This window comes from Apium graveolens, chromosome 3 (genome assembly GCF_009905375.1).
Source record: "Apium graveolens cultivar Ventura chromosome 3, ASM990537v1, whole genome shotgun sequence".
NCBI classification, from domain to species: domain Eukaryota; kingdom Viridiplantae; phylum Streptophyta; class Magnoliopsida; order Apiales; family Apiaceae; genus Apium; species Apium graveolens.
Window position 1 is genome coordinate 281,480,226 of NC_133649.1, and position 20,393 is coordinate 281,500,618.

General features: G+C 33.4%; 1 protein-coding gene and 1 non-coding gene across 2 annotated transcripts; both read right to left on the reverse strand.

Moving 5' to 3' along the window:
- Positions 1-484: 484 nt before the first annotated feature.
- On the reverse strand, positions 485-2,438 carry LOC141713463 (uncharacterized). Its single transcript, XM_074516894.1, has 4 exons — positions 2,090-2,438; positions 1,533-1,635; positions 967-1,128; positions 485-854 (listed from the first exon to the last, which is right to left on the reverse strand). Exons 1-4 carry the CDS (start codon positions 2,380-2,382, stop codon positions 717-719), a joined length of 696 nt encoding a protein of 231 aa, XP_074372995.1. The 5' UTR covers positions 2,383-2,438; the 3' UTR covers positions 485-716.
- A 17,378-nt stretch (positions 2,439-19,816) lies between these two features.
- On the reverse strand, positions 19,817-19,923 carry LOC141716146 (small nucleolar RNA R71). Its single transcript, XR_012572866.1, has one exon. It is a non-coding gene; the product is annotated as a small nucleolar RNA R71 (small nucleolar RNA).
- Positions 19,924-20,393: the final 470 nt, after the last annotated feature.

The window sequence follows — 20,393 nt, forward strand, 5'->3', positions numbered from 1 at the left end:
AAGAAATTCTTATTAGTTAAAAACGGCAAGATTTGATTTTTGGAGGGTAAAGATTTAAGAAAGAGAAAAAATGTTAAAAATAACAATTTTTTAGTATAAATGGCTGAAAATACTCATTCTGGAAGTGGATGGCTGAAAATACCAATTTGAATATGTATTTACGATTTGGGTATCATATTTTATACTAGATACGCAATTGTCAAAATGAGTATCCAATTTTTTTTTTAAGATACGCAATGCGTATCTCAATAATAATATTCAAACTACAAATGCGTATCTCTAATAATTTTCTTAAATAACAAATTCTCAAATGCGTATTACACTTACCCAATTACAAAATATATAATCAAAACGGTATTTTCAGTTATGTATTCTAAAAATGGGTATTTTCAACCATTGCACCAAAAAAGTGGTATTTTTAAATATCATCAAGACAAAAAAGAAATGATAGAAATTGCAAAGTTTCATCTGTTCCAATGAGATATCATTTTAAATGTATATTTCTTGATCTTAAAGCATTGTAGCACTACAAGCAAGTGAACACTTTTAGAAGAGACCGCTAAGTTGCAACTCAATGTGACGACCACTTTACAGTATTGAGAGAATGATAGTTGTTCAGAGTTCCAGATAGATAAAACACTTTGTTTTTACTTTTTATTCGTGCTATACGCTCTGGCAAGTGCTTGAGTATTTGTTGAAAGACATGTCAATTTGCTTCATGCTTTGTTTTTCCCCACCAGTGGATCAATGATGCTTCTCCATTTCTTGTAGTCAATAGGCGAGCCACCGTCAGGTATCGGAAATCCGTTAACGAAGAAGAATGGTGTTCCATAAACCCCTCTTGAACAAGCATACTGTCAAAACAAAATGGAATAAATGTATCTGATTAACACTATCAAAACCAAGAATATATACTTGTTCCGAATCTTGATTAGACTTGTTCTTTCAACTTGTTTTAACAGGTACCTTGAAAGAACTCCTTGTTGCGTAATCAGTTTTACTGTCGAGAAAGCCAGATCTGATAGAAGAAAGGTCCTTTTTGGCGACTACCTTGGCTGCAACTTGTGTGACCTGATTAACTACTGATGCCCTTGAATTGTTGAATGTTTGATCACTGTAGAACCTCTCCTGTTCAATGGAACATTTTCAAGTAATTTAGCATTTGCCTATTTAAAAATTACAGTTTTACCTAAATAAGTAGTTCATGCCAAACACAAAACTATGTTATGTGATGCAGATTTGACTATACATGTAGATCTTTCAGTTGATGTTCTTTACTAACACTCGAAACCTAAATCTTTCGTTAGTTACCAAAGAGTATTCACTCGGCTAAAATTATGAGACAAAACCGTTAGACTCAAGGCACGTAGTGGTGGAAATCCACAAGAAAAAAATTGGTACTCGATAGAACCAGAAAGACATATAGAGTTTCACATCAACATCAACATTGAAAATGCAGAATTTGTGAAGAAGTAATGAAACACGACAAGGAACAGGAAAAGCTTCATGCAAATAACAAATAAATGGCTTACTTGGTTGTTAAAGAAGATCTCCAACAAACTGTATGTAGCAGAGCTGTTAATTTTATCTACAATGTGCAGAGCACGGGAAGTCACAAATGCATTATCATGGTAACTGCAATACACCCAGAAAATTCAGTATTAGAACAGACTTTTCCGGTATAATTACAAATATATGAATTTTTATATTAGAAACACAATCCGCACCGTCTAAATTCACAAAAATTAAAAAAATTAGTCTAAATTTCGAGAACACATAAAATAATTTAGTTCGGTCCCCCGAATATTATTGGTCCCCGAAAAGTCAAAAACTATATTTTTGGTTCCGCCTATCATGTTAAACATTTTTAAACTTTAATTATATTAAATAATTATATTTTCTAATTAAACATACTCACACGGCTTAAAATGAAGTATATGACTATATTTTTTAACCACCGTATCCCATTCTAATTTAAACAATTGGATGATACGGAGGAAATTGCATACCACATAAAAAGTAACACTGAAAATAAGAGAGGCATAACGTCGAAATGAAAAAAAAAACAGGGAGAATAAAGAAAACTGACGGTAAAGGAAAGGTATGAACAACAAGCGAAATAGAATCAGAAGGATAGTGATGAATAGCTTTCTTCAGAGGTGGCCATGCGTCCCTGCTATCGGGGCAAACCGGATCGAAAAACGCTTCGATGATGATCGTATCTGTGGTTGCTGGTTTTTTGTTGTAGACGAAACCATCGTACTTGGCAGGAACCACTAACTGGGCTTCAACGATCAGAGGAACAATAAAGATTAAAACTAGAATATGTAAAAGTAGTAGTGCTGGTGTTGATGTGAGGCTGCCTTGCTTTAGTATGCCCATGATCGTTTTTTTAACAAAGAACCAAATGATTCAATGATACAGAATAACAGGCTCTTACAAGTTACAACCTTATATAGCTTGTTGGACTTGGTCAGTGTTCACTATGGAATATGTATGTAGACTTTTCTACGTACCCGATTCATCCATTTCTGTTTTATGAAACTTTTCAATCTAAATTTATTTTTTTATATTTAAATTAAGAATCAATGATTATTTATAGTTATGAAATATTTCTATATTTAAACTAAGAATCATAAGTTTCCTCTGATTTCAAATATGTTGGATATTTTTTTATTTGGCCAACAAAACACGGTGTACTTGAATTAAGAGATAAGTATTATAAAAATCGTTAATCAAAATTAATTGCTAAAAGATTGATTTGGAATTAATTAAAAATTTGGATATTAATTGAAATAAACTAGTTAATATATTTCAATATTATACTACTCATGTTCAATATATCTTTCTTTATAAAAGCTAGTCTATCACACCATATAGTTAGCCAATCAGTAATTTTCAGCCAATAAGAAGCAACCATTTCAATTTTGACCAATCAAAATTTACAAATTTTTTTCCTTTTTCAGAGACTTAACCATGATGTTAACCACCTTGAATTAGCCTTAAATCACTCTAATTAATATTTATAATTTTATCATTAATTCAAATTTAAAAATATTTCCTTTTTGACTTGTAAACATTATTTTCAAATTTAACAAAATCATTTTCTTTTTGAACTTTTTACCATTACTAAAAAAAATTTTATTTACAAATCTACAATTTCGGATTTTCTCATTACTAACAAATCTATAATTTATAAATCAACTCTTTCGGATTTCACCAATTTTTTTAAAATCTCTATATTTAATGAGATAGATTAAAATCATATCTCCAGAATAAACAAGTATTTATAATTTATTAATTATAATAATATAAAAATGTGACAGTCTAAGTTCCTTTAATGTAATAGTGTGATATTCCGTTGATTTTCAACCAAACACAAATAAAGAATTCAAAATTGATATGTCAAAAATCACGCACATAATTTACTTAATCTTTATATTTAACTGTATCATTTCATATAGTTAACAAGTTAGTTATGATTATGACATAATATGCATTAACTTAAATCATGCATGTATAAATAATCACGCAAATTATTTTTTCAATCTCCATATTTGACTATATATTTTCCCTTATTTAAAGTGTAATTAATGTTAACAACTAATTTTTATTTGTAAACAAATAATGCTTCACCATAATCAACTCAAATTAATTTGATATTTGAGAGATTTCTGATTTCTGACCACTTATAGTCGATTTATGTAATCCTATGATATTTGACATAAAACAAATTTAGCCAATCAGAAATAAATACTATCTTCAAAAATATAATTATTGCATAATCTACTTAATGTAATTTATGCATGTAGTTAATGTTGACCACTATATTTTTTCTATATAAAGAGCTCTACACATATTTTCAACTCACGTTCAAAAAATTCTCTCAATAACAAACACTTTCGCTTACATATGCACAATGCAAGATTCTCGCTTCAGTCGTATTGCTTCTTTGACAACCGATTTGAAAAGTATATATGACCAAGATATTTATCAATGATTTTAGAATTAATTATCAATCAAATTGATGTATGGAACAATGACTACATCCTTCTATATTAAAGCAGTTTAATCATATTACATATAAAAGTTAGTATATTCAGCATTTAAAATATCTAATCTACGCATATTATTCCGAGGTTTACCATAAAATCAAATGAAAGTAACTCTAAATGGTCTTTCATATTTAAGAGAAGACGAATGTCGTTGCAAGTATGTTTTACAATGACAATTAATAAAAGTCAAGGTTTGAAAAAGATTGGTGTGTATCTTCTCGGTCCTACTTTTGGTCAGGACCAACTTTATATTGTTCATCATGTGTCACTTGACCACCTGTTCTCCATATCCTCTTAGGAGACATAACTACATAAAAGAAAAATAGTACAAAAAATATTGTGTAAAAAGAAGTTTTCTATAATTCATCTAAGTTCTAGCATTTTAATCTTATTATCTGAAATATTAAACCCACTTCTTTTATGAGAACATGAAACCCAAATTTAAATGTGAGCATAAGTTTTTCAATTTAGTAATATGATTAACTGTCTAAAATTTGTTTCATTTACTTTTATGTAATCATTTAATGAGTTCAATGATTTATTTTCTAAAAGTAGTTGGCCTAAAGTAAGAGATGTCAATTTTGCAATTTTAATATCATCTAATATCTAATTTTTGTTTACTTCACTATCATTCGAAGAGTTTATTAATTCATTTCACAACAATTATTAGAACTACAAAAAATTATTTTACATAAATAAATTAAAAAAATATTAAAAATAAAACCCCGGTGCCTCGGTGCAAAGTACGGGCTACATACTAGTAATTTCTAGTTTATTATTTGTCTAAACTAATATTCTCTTTTCAATTTTTTATGCCTATTAAAAAACATTAGTTTAGTGGTACATTTTCATTTATACCAATCATAAATGTACACCATTAGTGAAGCGGCCGGATGCGTAGGGGAAGTGCACGAATGTAGATTTTTATTCACTACTCGTTAATTTTTTTATAAAATATCAAGAAGGGTATTATTGAAAACATGTTAATAAATTTATATTAAAAGTTAAAAATGGACACATATATGAGAAGAAAAAAATCTCCAAGACAGAATTTCTTTGTTTTAGTTCGGTATGAATCAGAGACAACATAATTTTTCATAAAAAAGTTCCACATGTAAGTTAGAAAATTTTAAGCAAATTTATCAAAGTATAACTTTTTGTAAAATTATTTACAATTTTATAAAATTCTGAAAAAATTATAAAAATATTATTTTATTCTGAAAATATTTGTAAATATACAATTTTGCATAATAGACTGCATTTAGTTTGAATTGTTCAACTGTTTTTAGATTATATTTTAAGTTGCATTATATGTTATATTTTAGATTGCAAATTATTTGCAAATTTATTGAATGTATTTTCACAAATATTTTTAAAAATTTAAGTTGCAAAGCATGGTTAAAAAATGGTTTTAAAATCGCAGAACGTATTTTGTAAATATTTTTAAAAATTGATAGTAATTTTGTAAAATAATTATAAAATTTGAGTATATATGAAAAAACCCCAACTTAAATATTTGTTACCAATGTAAATAACTAAGGATGAAACTGTTTCATATTGTTGTTTTTAGTCCAAAATCAGCTAAAACCTGTTCAACTTTTCAAATAATTGATTTTGGTAAGAAAACTTTTTTTAGAGAAAATAAGTACCCTACCTTTAAACTAAGTTCTTTTTTCAATTTTGCTAAAAGTATTAGTATTTTGTCATAAAAAATAGTAATCAAGGGCCAAGGAAGAGATGACTTACGACTCTAACATAGAGATGCATAAAAAACTCATCGGGCCGGACTTTATCCGGACTGTAAAAATCTCGATTTTTCTGAAAATGAATTGGGATGGGCTTTTATAAAAATCGCGTCAGGCCGGGCTGGATAGGGCTTCCTAAGAAATATAAGGCCCGTTTTAGGCCTGCGGGCCGGGCCGGATCGGGCCGAACAGGGCTTTATCCGGACTTTTTATTTATATATTAAAAATTATTTTAATATTTTATAACTCGAATTATGAGTAGTTTAAATACCGGAGAAAGTAGTATCTTGATATATTAGATATAGTAGTTTAGACACTGAAATAAATAATTATTTTTTAATATAAAATATAAATAATCATATATACCTTAATTGCTTTTAATATTATAATATAATATTTTAAAAATCATAAATAATATTGTATATTTTCAAAATTTATATAGAAAATTCGGTTTTTTAATCGGGTTTTTCAAAAAACCTGAGCTTTTATCCAGGTCGAACTGGGTTTTGATCCGGGCTTTTTTAGATCCGGGCTTTTATCCGGACTTTGTTAAATCCGTGCTTTTATCCGTATTTTTCGGGTTTGGGTCGGGACGTATTTTCGAGAAAAAAAGGAGGCCCATTTAAGGCCCGCGGGCCGGGCCGGACTTTTTTCTGAATCGGGCTTTTTGGGTTTTTCCGAATCGGATCGGATTTCGGGTTTCAGATTTTTTGAACAACTCTACTCTAGCATTCTAGGGACCTTATCTTAGACTTTTGAAGCACCACTTGCAAACCTAGAAGCTCTAATACACTCAACTTGCGACCACAAGCCATATAGAGAAGAGATTGCCTTAGAAAACTCCTAAGTTTCGACCTATACCTAATTGTATAACTCACTTGCCACCTTCATCTCCTAGATGAAGTAGTTTCCTTAGAAAAATCAATTCAATATTCATTAAACCTCTTACCGGCGGCTAGGGTGGAAACAATTGCACTTTTGACTTAGTTTCCGTTCTAGCTTCTTCCCTATTACTCCTACTAGGCCAATACCAATTTATGTGCTTAGATATTGAGCTGTACTTTAAGGTTATTACTTATGTTAAGTAATAGAGTGGTCATTGACTCCTATTACAAGGTAGTGATCACTTGGACCTAGTTTCTGTAGAGCATAATAATCCTTAAGTTGTCTTGTCTTCAAGTCTTCTCTCTAAGTTTTCGTATAAACCATATAACCTGCATATCCAGATATGAATGCTCACTTAACAATATTCCTAATGATAGTACTTAGTTTTTTTTATCAAGAATCACTGATGCCTAGCGCAATGGTCTGGTTCACAGGCGACTAATTCTGCTCTCAGGGCTTCGTACTATAATCTTTACAAACTATTGTCAAGTCATCTACCGGATACAATCAACTTCACATAGAATCCTTGAGGTCATCACACCAATCCTAATAACTTCTTCGAATGACTTCAACCTTATTCCTCCGTAACCTGAACATATTAATGAACTTCAAACAAATCTCAGTTGACGTCTTCTTCACTACAGCTACCAAAATCAACATTTATATGCCCAATAAACATTTTGTACTGATTCTAGTGAAACACAGATTCTTTCAAGTGCTTGCTTATATCTTGAGTTATCTAAACCAGCATTATTGAGTTATATATACAGTTTCAATCTTGCTCAACAGCAACTCCCACTGAATGGATGAGGGAGTTTCAAGAGATGTGCCCTCTATGTGTGTGCCAGCCACATTACTTCTTTCACCCTCTTGAGAGTGCTCAAGAGGGGGTGCATACTCAATACAGGGTGCATTTTGGAAAATTCTTGATTCAATAGTAACACCTTGTTGAGAAGGTGCCACTATAGTCTGTTTAGATCCTTTTTGTACAACTGTATCTTGTTGAGAAGATACAGAGATAGAAACTTGAGTGGCCAGCTCAGTTTTCTTTTGCTTCTTTGGTTTCTTGACCAATGATGACACTGTTTCTATTTAATTCTCACCACTCTCACTATCTACCACTAAGGTTGGTTGCATTCTATTCTTTTTACTGGCTCCATCCTTTTGAAATGATGAAGTAGTTGGTTTCCTAGCCCTTAATGGTTTTTGAATAAGGGTTTTCAGCTGTGGAAGGCCCATGTGGGTTGTCCTGTTTGGGTTCTTCTACAGGAATAGGGGCTATAGATGTACTAGATATGGCACTAATTCTCATATCAGACATAGGGTAAGGGTAAGTTCTAAATTTCTCTAACATGACGTCAGTGACATTTAGATTCACCTTTACCTGATTATTTGTAATTAGTGAGCCAAATAGAATTTTGAAAACTTATTTGCGAATGCCTATTTGATTTCTATCTATACCCTCCAGTATATGTATGCCATTAACTTTATGATTTAAAGTAGACATAATAAATATTGGAAAAAAATTTCCTTACCCCTTCTTACCAATGGTATAGTGAACCTGGTGCTTAGCTCTTCCAAGATCAAGATGCCAACATTGAGATGTCTATTGTAGGCCATATAGCACACCAATTTTTTGACCACACTGGAGATGTTATCATAACCAGTTTTCCTGCATGTAAACACCCTTACAATTAAATCAAAGACAAAGGATCCCTCCCTTCTCAGATTATTCTTGTTGAGCCTAGCCAGGTTTATATTTTTAATATAGTTGATAAAATCCATGAACTCAGCCAACTCTTGAGTGGTAGGAGCCTCAACCATGTTGTCGGTGGAGATACCCAAGGCCTTATTGATATCATCTCCATTGAACTCAACAGCTATACCCCTTATGGTGTAGTTAACCACCATGGAAACTATTTGATTTTCATGAATGATGGTGTTGACAACTACAGTATTCCAGAATTCATTGAGAACATCCAGGTAGAGTACTGGATTGGCAGTTAGGGCACCTGAGAGATATGAATCTGAGATGAACTTCACAAAACATTTGAAATTGTTTGATGCCTGATTTGGATTAACAAAGGTAAGAAATTTGGTTCCATCCTTGGAAATAACAGCTCTTACATTGTTAGTAGCCATTTGAGAGATTGGATTTTAGTAGGTAAGTGTTTTTGAGAGAAAGAATGATGAAAAATCATAGAAACTAGGTCAATTGAGATCTCGAAAGCATAAAGAGGGGTTGTGTCGAGATGTCTGGGTATTTATAGGGTAGAGATGTGATTTATCGACAAGAGAAGAATGAGAGGTTGAAAATTGCTTGTAGAAAAGTCACATAACCTATAGAGAACTCATATCGAGATGTTAGTTTCCTGACTCTTATCGAGAACTAGATAGTACCTTATCGAGATGTTGTCAAAATACCCAGTCTATCCTTTTGGACTAAATTATTTTAATTTATATTGAAGAAATCAACATAAAATTATAATTGATTTTATATCATAAGTATTTTACTGAAATAATTTATTGAATTAAATTATATCAGTTCTGAGTTGTCAAGAAGTCCAAAATTTGAACTGTAGACAACTCCATATTTATAATATATCGAGATCTCTACAATACTTGTCGAGAATTCATAAAAGGACTTATCGAGATATCTTTCGAGAAGTCATCAATAAAGACTTGTCGATAAGTCATTTAGACTTATCGAGAACCCAGTTCTCTACATACTTTTGATCTTTCTTAAATTTTTCTTATATTAATTTCACATATTGATGATGTGAACTAACAGTTGGACAGTTTTTCTTAGAATTAGAAAAATTTCAAGTTAGATTTTATTTTGAAGAATAAATATACAGAGATTCTGAAATATTTATAGATAATATTTCAGTTAAATCCTAATTAAATCAAATTAGTTTTGATTTATCAAGAATTAATCTGTTGCAACATGTTAGCTGAGTTTTTGCCTTTAGGATAAAGAATTTAACAATACTAATTTCACTTACAAGTCCAGTGAAAGTTGCTTCAACCAAAGGTTTAGTGAAAATGTCAACTAATGATTTTTCTGTTGGAACAAAAACAAGCTCAACAGTACCATTTGCAGCATGTTCTCTAATAAAATGGTATCTTACATCAATGTGCTTAGTTCTAGAATGATTAAATGTATTAACAATAATAGATATTGCACTACTATTTTCACACATGATTGGAATCTTTTGTAACACTAGGCCATAATCCATTAGTTGATTCCTAATCCAAAGCACTTGAGCACAATAACTTTCAGCAGCTATATATTCCACCTCAGTTGTGGAAATCGACACAGATTGATGTTTCTTACTATTCCCTAATACAACTCTTTGACCTATGAATTGACAGCTTCCACTTGTACTTTTTTGTCTACCCTGGATCCAGCAAAATCTGCATTTATGTATCCAACAACTTCAAAACATGTTGTGCAAGACATGCATGTACATAACAAGACTAAGTCATCTTGACAGCCCTAAGGATGAGTTGTACGAGAATCTAATTGTATCATGTAATTGTATTACTTGAGTTTGTAAATATGCTAAGTAGATTAGACTGGAGGATTTTTCTATGAACAACCATCAAGCTAAGGAATAAAACTCTGAAAGAAGATCAATCCTGATCATGCCTCACAGAGAAGTATAGAAGCTTAGAGTTGAATAATGTTCTATGAAAAGTGTTCTAAGTCAGATATCGACAAGTCACAGATCAAGGAATATCGAGAAGTATGTCGAGTAGTCTAAAATGACTTGTAGAGAAGTCCCAAGAGACATCGACAAGTTAATTTGCATGTAGCGAACTGAAGATATCGACAAGTCAAAAATTCCATGTAGAAAATTGGAAATATCGATAAGTCAATTGCTCATGTAGAGAACTATAGATATCTACAAGTCAAATCCTCATGTAGAGAACTGGAGATATCTACAAGTCAAAAAGCTTATATAGAGAACTGGAGATATCGACAAGTCATTCTACCGGTAGAGAACTGGAGACCTTGACAAGTCAAAAGCCATGTTGAGAACTTGAGATATCGCTAAGTCATTTTACTTATCGATATGTGACATCTCTACACAACAAAAGAGATCTCTACAAAATACCTCATAATTCAGAATACAAATAACTTGAAGATCCAAGATTATCAGTCAACAAACAATTCTATCACTGAATTAGAAAGCCTACAAATGTAGCTTGAAGAATACAAGATCAAAGGCCAAGATAAACTGGACAAAGGAGGGTCACGGACCTGGGAGATTCTGCACATATATGCTAACACTAGAAATGGAAATAGACAAAGTAGCTTTAGAAAATGTGTTAGTCTATTTTAGTGCAAGTTATGTAAACCGTGCATGTTGATCTATAAAGTATGTCACAGGTCTTTTGTTTAGTTGTAACAAAAAAATCTAGAAAATTTTGTAATTCTCTCAAGAGGAGTACCTGAGTTCTTATTTTCAAGAACACAGATTTATAGCAAGAAAAATTTGATTTAATATAAACCAAGTGAGTTTTTGATAATCTTCCAATGTGTTTGCATTTAGTATTTTATTTCTACGAATTCATACAACTGTTTTGTTCCATAAGCCAAAAGTTAATTTAAAATTAAAAAACCACATTCACCCCCCATTTATGTTGCATTTCATACCTAACAAAACCAATTCCCTTAGGATACCACGATCCGAAGCTTGGTGTTCCCTTCAAATATCTGAAAATCCTCTTGACAGCCATTAAGTGTGATTCTTTAGGATTTGCTTGAAATCTAGCACATGGACATGTGGCAAACATGATTTCTGGTCTACTTGCAGTTAAATAAAGCAAAGATTCAATCATTCCCCTATATCTTGAGATGTCTACACTTTTTCCCTTCTTATCTTCATCCAATTTGATAGCTGTAGACATAGGGGTTGATGCAGGTGAGCAGTCCACCATTCCAAATTTCTTTAAAAGTTCTTTGACATACTTGATTTGACTGATAAAGATTCCATCTCTTCTTGGCTAACTTGAAGGCCAAGAAAGTAACTTTGTTCTCCCATCTTGCTCATCTCATATTCACTTTACATTAGTTTTGAGAATCTTTGACATAACTTTTCACTAGTAGAACCAAAGATGATATCATCCACATAGATTTGAACTAGGATGATATCATCACCATGTTACTTGTAGAATAGAGTCTTGTCAATTGTGCCTCTAGTGAATCCATGTTTGAGTAGAAATTCTGATAGAGTGTCATACCATGATTTTGGTGCTTACTTCAATCTATAGTGAGCCTTTAAAAGTTTGTAAACAAAATTTGAAAATTTTGGATCTTCAAATCCAGGTGGTTGTTACAAATAGACTTCTTCTTCTAATTCGCCATTAATGAATGCACTTTTCACATCCATTTGATACCCCTTGAAATTAGAATGTGCAGCAAATATAAGAAAAATTTGTATTACTTCAGGGCTTGCAAATGGAGCAAAAGTTTTATCATAATTAATTCCTTCTTCTTGTGACTAGCCTTTGGCAACTAATCTTGCTTTGTTTCTTGTCACAATGCCATTTTCATCCATTTTGTTCCTGGGCACCCATTTTGTTTCAATGATGCTTCTATTTCTTGGTGCAGGAACCAATTCTTAACTTTATTTCTTTTAAATTAATTTATCTCTTCTTGCGTAGCAGTTATCCAATCAAGGTCAAGTAGAGCTTTTTCAGTTTTCTTAGGCTCAATTTGAGACAAAAAGAATGCATGCAAGCATTCTTTTGAAGTGGCACTTCTAGTCCTTACTCCAGTATTAGGATCACCAATTAAAGTGTCTCTAGTGTGACTTCTATCCCATTTTATGGTGTGATGATTTTGGTGACTAGAATTGTCCTCATTTTCCTCATTGTTGGCACGACTTGCAGAACTATCATCTCCTTCTCCCCCTGAGTTTGTGCCACCAAATTCAGGTGTGCTTCTTTCTTGAGATGAATTCTCATTGTTAGAATTCATGTGTTCACTTGTTTATTCCTCCATTCTATTATTTGTATTGACTTCAGCTTCATCTTCAGAATCACTGTCAATGTTGAGGTTTTTAAACTTTAACATTTCATCAAGGCATTCCAAGCCTGGATACTTGTTATTATCAAAAGTCACATATGTGCTTTCCATTATTTTCTTTTGCTTTAGCACATAGACTCTGTAGGCAGTCCTTTTCAATGAATATCCAAGAAAAATAGCTTCAAATTCGTTTGAGTCAAATTTTCCAACATATTCAGAAGTGTCTTTTAACATAAAGCACTTGCTTCCAAACACATGAAGATGCTTAAAAGTAGGCTTTCTTTTTGATAAGATTGAGTAGGGTGACTTGCCAGTGTTTTTGTTTAGTAAAAATCTGTTCTGAGTGTAACATGTTGTGTTAACAGCTTCTTCCCAAAAATTGGTTGGCAGTTTGGCATCCTGTAACATTATCCTTGAAGCTTCAACTAGAGTTCTATTTTTCCTTTCAACCACACCATTTTATTGAGGTGTTCTTACAGCTGAGTACTCTTGAACAATGCTTTTATCTTTACAAAATTCACTTAGAACTGCATTCCTGAATTTTGTACCATTGTCACTCCTTAATCTTTTGACAAAACTTTGATCTTCAGCCTGCTTCTCAATTTTTTTTATGTATTCAATGATAATGTGTGGAGTTTTATCTTTTGAATGCATTAAATCCATCCAAATGTACTTTGAGTAGTCATCCACCATCACCAAAGCATACTTCTTTCTGGATATGGACATGACATTTACAGGTCCAAACAAATCCATATGGATAAGCTGTAGTGGAGCATTAATGAAATTCACATCTTTGATTTTGTTACTGGACCTCTTCATTTTGCCTTTTTGACAAACTTCATAAACTTTATTTTGAGAAAATTCTAAAGCTGACATATCTTTCACTAATTCTCTTTTCATCAGAGTATTGATTGCTTTGTAGTTTAAGTGAGAGAGCTTCTTGTGCCAGAGTTTGCTTTGTTCACTAGATGCCTTGGTGTAGAAGCAACATATTTTGTCCTTATTTTCTTAGTTCATGTCTGTAACAAACAGGCTTCCCTTCCTTACTCCTTTCAAAACAATTTCACCGGTTTTCTTGCTTGTGATTGAGCAATCTTCTTTGTCAAAAAAATTGACTGAAACTAAGACCTGCAACCAGTGCTACATCTTCAATGCCATTATTTCCATAAATTAACTTGTCATATCCCATTGTGAATCCCTTGTTTTTGTCTCCAAAGCTCACCAAAAGTCCATCCATCTCCTCAAACTATGATAATAGGGCTTTATCACATGTCATATGTTTAGAACATCAACTGTCAATGATCCACATGACTTTATTCTTCTTTCCCTACACACAATGAGGTTCAAGTGTGTTTAGTTATCCAAGTATGTTGGACACTTTTTCTTTTTGACAGAGTTAACAGAAGTAGAACTTGAACATTCAAAAGAAACAATATTCTTAGTTTGATCAGCATTTTCTTCTTTGATTTCAGATCTCAAGTTAACTTCTTTTAAATCCTTACTCAACTTATGACAACTGATCATAACTTTCATGTTGCATGGAATGCAATCAAACTTGTCACAGAAAGAGTAGGGGTCATTTGCTTATGCCTCATTGTATTTGCAAGCTCCATACTTTGGCTCACTAACAACCTTTTTACAAAGGCGAGTTAGATGATTTATTGAGCCACATATTTGACACTACTTTCTGGGAGCATCTGCAACATAGACATAATTGTTGTTTTTGTTGACACTTATCTTCCCATTTCTATTTTTTCTTCTTCTTTCCAGTGCTTTCATTCTTGATCTCATTTGTCGGTGTCTTGACAGTTGGACTAATTATAGGCTTCTTCTCACATTCAGTGTTGAGACTCACATTCAGTGTTGAGAGTCAATTTTGCATCCTTCATTTCTTTGTCTTCATCTGCAATTTCCTGCATGATGACAAGCTCCAGTTCACTAAAGTTCACCTGACAAGCTTTGAACAAGGATGCATTTACCTTTTTGAGCACCATAGGAACATCTTGATTCACACTTTCATTTCCCTTATCAACATCACTTTTCTTGTGAGAACCAAAAGCCTCATAGTCCAAGCCAATAGTTATGTTAACATATGGCTTCTTCTTCTCATGATACTAACCAACCAATTGAGATACATTTTTGAATGATTTAAGCTTCAGTTCATTCTTCTCAACTTTTTCTCTTAACATAACTTTTATTTCCTCTGCACACTTTAGCTTATTCTTGAGGTATTCATTTTCTTGTCTAACTGCTTATAGACAAACAAGCTGCAGTTCTAGTTCTTATTTTTCAATCTCAACTTTTTCATTTACTTTTGATAGCCTACTCACTTTCTCAGCAGTTGCCGCTATGTTTGTATGAATGTGGAACATTTCTATACTCATCTTTTCAAGAGTTTCCTTATATTGTGTAACATTTAAATACATGGTGGTTAGGATAGGTACCTCAGACTTAGATGCAGATGACTCTCCTTGCTCCAATGCCATGAGAGCATAGTTTCCATATTCTTCACCATCATCTTCATCATCTGTGTCATCCCAACTTTTACCTTCAGCAATATAGGCTTTTCCCTGTTATTTTCTCAGAAGTGCTTCATTCTTAACTTCAAGCTCCAAATAAGCCTTATCATTCCTCAGCTTCTTTGGCTTCCTGAAAAATGTGGCAAAGTGACCAATTTATTACAGCTATAGCATCTAATCTTTGATCTATCCACGGATCCTGACTTGTAGCCACCTTTGTCAGATGCATTTGTCTGAGTCTTTCCTTTTCAGTTATTCTTGTAGGATGTTTGGCCTTACCGTTGAAATATCTAGGCTTTTTGACTCTAATATTTGAAAGTTTTCTTGCTAGATAAGCCATAGGCTGGTCCATTTCATCCAACTCATCAAAAGTATAGTACTCATCATCTTTTAACTCCAACATAACTTATTTTTTAGGTTCCTAGTTATTCTGCTCAATAGCTTGAATAACTTGAGTCTGGGGTTCAATTTCATCTTCAGTTATATTCTTGTCATGTGCTATCAAGGCACTTGATACATCCACAACATGCCCTTGACTCACTTTTAATGACTTTTTTGCATCATTTTCGGCTCATAGGTTTTGAGAATACCATACAAAACCTCCATAGTTATTCTCACTAGATCACTTCCTTATCTTATAACAGAGATCTTTTGTTATAAATGGTCAGAAAGAGTGAGCAAGAATTTAAGGTTAACTTCTTCAGCTTCATAGTACTTGTCATGAAGCTGCAAGTCATTTATCAACTTGTTGAATCTCTCAAAGACCTCAGTATTGCCTTCTTTTGGTTTAGCCATGAAACCCTTATATTGTGAAACCCAAATCCTTCTCTGGTTAGATCTCACCTCTTCAGTTCCTTCACACAAGATCTTTATTTTTCCCAGATTTATTTAGCTGACTCACAGTTGATAATGTTTTTGTACATCACATTATCAAGAGACTCAATGAGTATGAGTTATAAACCACTATCAAGTGAAACCTTATCCTTCTCTGGTTTAGTGTAGGTAGATGGATCTTTAGGACCAAAGTGTGTAAGAATTACCATATCACCTTATGTTATTTCAGGCACCCTTATCATAGGAATAAAAGGTCCATGCTTAAGAATTTCAATATACATTACATTGGCCATCCTGATGAACATCATCATCTTCTTCTTCAATAAGGTGTAGTTTACTTTATCAAAGACAAGAATCTTGATACTGCTATTCTTCTGTGCACTCATACTTCCAATATATAATATGTTTACTTTTAAATTTTTCTCTGAGACCACTTGTTAGGTATGAACTGCAACACAGAGGAGGGTGAATGTGTTTTCTTGATTTGAAATTAACAGTGGTGGTTTTTGGCTTATGGAACAAAATAGTTGTATGAATTCGCAGTGATAAAATACTAGATGCAGACACACAAGCAGATTATCAAAAACTCAATTGATTTGTATTAAATCAAATTTGTCTTACTACAAATCTGTGTTCTTGAAAATAAGAACTCAGCTACTTCTTTTGAGAGAATTACAAGATTTTTCTAGATATGTTTGTTACTACTAAATAAAGGACCCGTGACATGCTTTATAGATCAACATGCACAATTTATATAACTTGCACTAAAATAGACTAACACATTTTCTAAAGCTGCTTTGTCTAATTCCATTTCTAGTGTTAGCATATTTATGTAGAATATATTAGGTATGTGACCCTCCTTTATCCAGTTCATCTTGGCCCTTGATCTTGTATTCTTCAAGCTGCATTTGTAGGCTTTCCAATTCAATGATAGAATTTTTTGTTGACTGATAATCTTGGAAGTTCAATCCGTATGTATTCTGAATTCTGAATTTATTTGACGAGATCTCTTTTGTTGGGTAGAGATGTCACATATCGATAAGTAAAATGACTTATCAATATCTCAGGTTCTCTACATAGGCTTTTGACTTGTCGAGGTCTCCAGTTCTCTAAAAGTAGATATGTAGAATGACTTGTCTATATATCCAGTTCTCTACATAAGCTTTTTGACTTGTCGATATCTTCAGTTCTTTACATGAGGATATGACTTGTCAATATCTCTAGTTCTCTACATGAGGAATTGACCTGTCAATATCTCTAGTTCTCTACATGGACATTTTGACTTGTCGATATCTTCATTTCTCTACATGCAGATTGACTTGTCAATGTCTCTTGGGACTTCTCTACAAGTCATTTTAGACTTCTTGACGTACTTCTCTACATTCCTTTATCTGTGACTTGTCGATATCTGACTTAGAATATTTTTTCTGGAATAACATTATTCAACTCCAAGCTTCTATACTTCTCTCTGAGGCATGATACGAATTGATCTTCTTTTAGAGTTTATTCCTTAGCTTGATGACTGTTCATAGAAAAATCCCCCATTGTAATCTACTTAGCATTTTTACAGACTCAAGAAATACAATTAAATTATCATACAACTTATTCTTAGGGTTGTTAAGATGACTTGGTCTTGTTATGTGTTGAGTGGCATTTATGACATTTTATTACGCTCCATAAAGCTTCAAACTGGTTTAAATGTACTCAAGTTGTTGGTATTTCAATGTATTTTCTAGTGTTTTTGCATTTCAGGCATTATTCTAAGAATCAGGTGAATTAGCATTCTTTCGGTGCTAATATGGTGTTAGGATGATGTCCGAAGAAAAAAGCTCCGGAAGCCAACTCGGTTGCAGCAGGAATTAAAGAAATTCAGAAGTTTTTTCAGAAGCACGGCGCGCCCGCGCTGGTATAGCGCGCGGCCGCGCCCATTTGTCAGAGAGCCAGCGCGCCCGCGCTGATGAAGCGCGCGGCCGCGTCGGGTCGGGATTCCAGAATCCTGATTCTAGTTGATTTATAATTAGAGGACTTTTATCTTGTATGGGCTACTATATATACTAAATAAATGATGTTTTCTAGAGAGACGGATATACCAGATCACAAGGAGAGCCGTAAGAAGACCATGTTAGCACGATTCAACGAAGACGAAGAAGATCTTGTTTTTACTTGTGAATCTTTGTTTTAAGTTGTAACTTGGATGCTAGTTTTTTTATTCGTGAACCTTACTCTTGTTCGTACTTGGTTTTATTATTTATTCGTTATAAAGGCTACGTTTATTATACCATACTTTCATCGGAACCCACGTTGATGATGAGTCCGATTATGGGCTAATCGTTATCGTGGGGTTCTAGCGGATTTATTTATGGATTTCTTAAGTTAATTTGTTTCGATACCTTAGTGTGTGGTGATTGTATAATAACCTAGTATTGGTTGTGCTTATTCATCTTATGAGCATCGCGAAATTATAAGATAGCGTGTAATCTTTAATGAAGCGACAATGAATTTAAGGATTTAGAACATGTCATGCTAGCACAGGTTCATGTGTTATTGTTATGCATGATTCGTAGGTAATTTAGCCATCTTACTTGCCCTATGTAATCATGATAGATAACTTGTGCTTTAAACCGTTTGTTGTCAAATTCTATAGACATATAGGGTCTCAATATAATTGGTGTCTATTCAGCTTCTATCTATTTTGTGGATGTCTGGTAGTATGATATTCATACAACAAAAGTTGGTGTTTATCAGTTTCGTGTTATCTGATTAGTGTCATCACCATTACATGTTAAGGTTAAGAACAAAAAGGTTATTGAATGAAGTATTTAATGAAGTTAGAATCCCATGTTTGTCATATATTAATTCAACCATTCTTATTCTCTTAGTTTTAATTATTAGTTTAATTCTTAGTTATAATCAAAACCCCAAATTGTTATAGTCTTAGCATTGGATAATAACCATATCATCGGTCAATAAGTGTATAAATTAATTAGTTAACTAAAGTCAGTCTCTGTGGGAACGAACTAGAAATAATTCTATATAACTTGCGAACGCGTATACTTGCGTGTATTATTAGCGCGTGTTTAGAGACTAACAAGTTTTTGGCGCCGCTGCCGGGGACTGCAGTGTTAATTTTTTGTTTATGTGTTTATCATCGGTGATCGTTAAAGTTCATTGACTCGGACATTATTACTTATATGTTTCCTTGTCTTATTTCAGGTACTCTAGTGAGCGTGTATGCATACGCGTTCACGGTCTCGTAAGAGAACTCTGGATAAAGCCGAGGAAGAAGTTGTAGTGGTTCGAAGGGAAGTTTTTGAAGAAGAGGAGAAAATCGAGGAACCAGTTTTAGTAGTGATGGGGGAGCAAGAAGAAATTCCTAAGGCTTTGATGGACTATTCTCAGCCTAAGATCAATGATATTCAGTCAAGCATCATCAGGACAGCCATCTCAGCTAACGCTTTTGAGATCAAATCAAGCACGATTCAGATGATACATAACCCAGTTCAGTTTGGAGGTTCTCCTACTGAAGACCCCAACATGTATATCAGGGATTTCATCGAGATCTGGGACACTTTCAAGTTCATTGGTGTGACTGAAGATGCTATCAAGCTGCGACTATTCCCATTTTCTCTGAGGGACAAAGCAAAGTGCTGGTTATATTCTCTACCACCAGGGTCTATCACCACATGGGAGGATCTTGCTCAAAAATTTCTCACTAAATTCTTCCCTATGGAGAAGACTGCTGCAATCAAGAATGCTCTTACTCAGTTTGCTCAGCAAACTGGTGAATCTCTGTGTGAGGCTTGGGATCGATATAAGGAGAAGCTAAGGAAGTGCTCACATCATGGCATGCTTGATTGGATGATTATAAACTATTTCTACAATGGATTGGGTGCTACTTCCAGATCCATGCTTAATGCATCATCAGGAGGAGCTTTGTGGGCTAAAAGCTACAATGAAGCTTATGAATTAATTGAACTGATGGCTTCTAATGAATACCGGAATCCTTCTCAGAGACCGACTCAGGGAAAAGTAGCAGGAATTTTGGAGTTGGATGCAGCAACTGCTATAGCTGCCCAACTTAAGGTTTTGACTATGAAGGTGGACACTTTGGCCAATTATGGAGTTAATCAAATCACTAGTGTCTGTGAGCTTTGTGTTGGTGCCCATGAGACTGATCAGTGCGCTATTTCTAGTGAATCAACTCAGTCCGTGAGCAACTTTCAGCGATCACAGCAACCTGTGCCAGCCACTTATCATCCCAACAACCGCAATCATCCTAATTTCAGCTGGAGCAACGCTCAGAATGCGGTTCAACAAC